Source organism: Anopheles darlingi, chromosome 2, assembly GCF_943734745.1.
Source record: "Anopheles darlingi chromosome 2, idAnoDarlMG_H_01, whole genome shotgun sequence".
Lineage (NCBI taxonomy): Eukaryota > Metazoa > Arthropoda > Insecta > Diptera > Culicidae > Anopheles > Anopheles darlingi.
The window spans coordinates 70,923,557-70,926,056 of record NC_064874.1 but is presented as its reverse complement, the minus strand read 5'-3'; the positions used below and the strand labels follow the sequence as shown (position 1 = coordinate 70,926,056).

Genomic DNA, 2,500 nt, shown 5'->3' with positions numbered 1-2,500 from the left:
AGTAAGCCCTCAGAATTTGTGTTTTTTTTTTTGCCGCCACCAGTGTGGCCCTAGTGTCCCTGGTGTGCTGCGGTAGCCGATCGCCTTTGAGATCCGGGTTGACTTACTTGCCGTTTTTCTTTTCTCGTTCTTCTCTTGACCACTTTACTTCCGCTTTCTTGCTCTCTGCCTGCTCTGCCCTTTTGCTTTCTTGCTTTCTTGCTCTCTCTCTCTCTCTCTCTCTCTCTCCCTCTCTTACCCTCTCCCTCTCTATCCGTGATCTGTGGTCCACCGGGGTAGAAGCACCGGTGGTACAAGATCCGGTAGACCCGTGCCTGCCGTCGCCCTGTGGACCAAACTCTGTCTGCCGAGCCATCGGGACGACGCCTGCCTGTTCCTGTCTGCCGAACTACGTCGGCCGGGCACCAAACTGCCGCCCGGAGTGCACGTTGAATGCCGAATGTCCGGCGACGCAGGCGTGTGTTAACGAACGGTGTACTAACCCCTGTGTAGGCTCTTGTGGTATTAACGCACGGTGTACGGTAGTCAAGCACAATCCGATCTGCGAGTGTGAAGCAGGTTTCACCGGAGATCCGTTCTCCGTCTGTACAGAGATACCGCCGAGTAAGCATGCAGCTCCATGAAACAACAACGCACGCACATACACACACACACACACACACAGACACACTGCCACAGATATACGACGACACATTTACAAGACACACACACAAACACCTTCTCTCTCCTCCCTCACTGACGCACCCTTGTATAGCGGTACCTTTGCAGGAACACGGCAGTTGCTATTCTCGGTACTAATTGTATTCGCCTTTTTCTGGTTTCTTTCCTGTTAACTCTCCTCCCATCACGCCACCAGTTCGCGATGCGGAACCAATCAACCCGTGCAATCCGTCGCCGTGCGGTGCGAACGCGGTCTGTAAGGAGCGCAACGGAGCTGGATCGTGTAGCTGTCTGCCGGAGTACTTCGGCGATCCGTACACCGGATGCCGACCGGAGTGTGTGCAGAACAGTGACTGCGAGCGTTCCCGGGCCTGCGTGAACAACAAGTGCCGCGATCCGTGCCCGGGAGTGTGCGGTCTGAACGCGGAATGTGCCGTGCAGAACCACGGGCCCGTGTGTTACTGTCTGGAGGGATACACCGGTGATCCGAGCAGTGTCTGCACGCTGGCCGAGATCGTTACGGAGCGACCGAAGACACCGGGCTGCCAACCATCGCCGTGCGGTCCGAACAGTCAGTGCCGGGAGATCAATGGTCATCCGGTGTGCTCGTGCCTAGCCGGTTACATCGGTACGCCACCGATGTGCCGACCGGAGTGCGTGGTCAGCTCGGAGTGCAGCCAGGATCGGGCATGTCAAAACAAGAAATGCGTCGATCCGTGCCCGGGCACCTGCGGTACGGATGCGCGCTGCCAGGTGGTCAACCACAATCCAATCTGCAGCTGTTCGCCTGGCTTCACCGGTGATCCGTTTATTCGGTGCGTGAAGAAGGAGGAACCGAAGGAGGTAACACCGGCACCGAACCCTTGCCTGCCGTCACCGTGCGGTCCGAACTCGAACTGTCGTACGGTGGGCGATCAGCCGGCGTGCTCCTGCGCACCGAACTACATCGGCCGGCCACCCAACTGCCGACCGGAATGTACGCGGGATGCCGAATGTCCGAGCAATCTGGCCTGCCAGAACGAGCGCTGCGTCGATCCGTGTGCGGCCGGTTGTGGCCTGAACGCCGTTTGTCGTGTCATCAACCATCAGCCCGTGTGTACGTGCGAGGAGGGATACGAAGGAAATGCGCGCGAACAGTGCAGTCGCATACTGCCACGTAAGTATCCGCCCAGCAAGGACAGCAGGGTTTGAGATCATTTTAATGATAACTAAGTAACGTTTTTAACGTCTCTTTTTCTCTTTATCTCTCTCTCTCTCTCTTTTTCGTGTATGCCAATAGCGACCACTGAAAGGTTAAGACCATGCACACCATCACCGTGCGGGCCGAACGCCGAGTGTCGCGAGCGGAACAATGCCGGAGCGTGTTACTGTCTGGCTGGGTACGAAGGCAATCCGTACGACGTGTTTTCGGGTTGCCGGCGGGAATGCGATGTTAATGCGGATTGCGCCGAAAAGCTGGCATGCGTGCAGTTCAAGTGTGTCGATCCTTGCCCAGGAGTGTGCGGTAGCCAGGCGGTCTGCGAGATTAACAATCACGTACCGACCTGCATCTGCCCGGATGGTATGATCGGCGATCCGTTTGTACAATGCGAGCTTCGGTTGGCGGAACCTGTCACACCGGCACCGCCTGTGTGCGATAAGTTCACTTGCGGACCTAACAGCATCTGCCGCATCCAGAACGGTGTGGCGGTGTGCAAGTGTCAGCCGGAGATGGTCGGTAGTCCGCCCAACTGTCGCCCCGAATGCCAGCAGAACAGTGACTGTGAGGCGGAGCGAGCGTGTGTCAACTACAAGTGTATCGATCCGTGTCCGGGTGCCTGTGGCCAGAATGCCAACTGCA

At 57.2% G+C, this 2,500-nt stretch overlaps 1 protein-coding gene across 1 annotated transcript in view; it reads left to right on the top strand.

Moving 5' to 3' along the window:
• The window catches only part of LOC125950825 (uncharacterized), a 155,611-nt gene that overhangs the window by 115,490 nt on the left and 37,621 nt on the right, over positions 1–2,500 (top strand). Inside the window, 4 exon segments of the mRNA XM_049679146.1 lie at position 1; positions 280–603; positions 857–1,816; positions 1,940–2,500. The exon segment at position 1 is cut by the window's left edge and continues 644 nt beyond it; the exon segment at positions 1,940–2,500 is cut by the window's right edge and continues 405 nt beyond it. Of these exon segments, the coding sequence (XP_049535103.1) occupies position 1; positions 280–603; positions 857–1,816; positions 1,940–2,500 (1,846 nt within the window).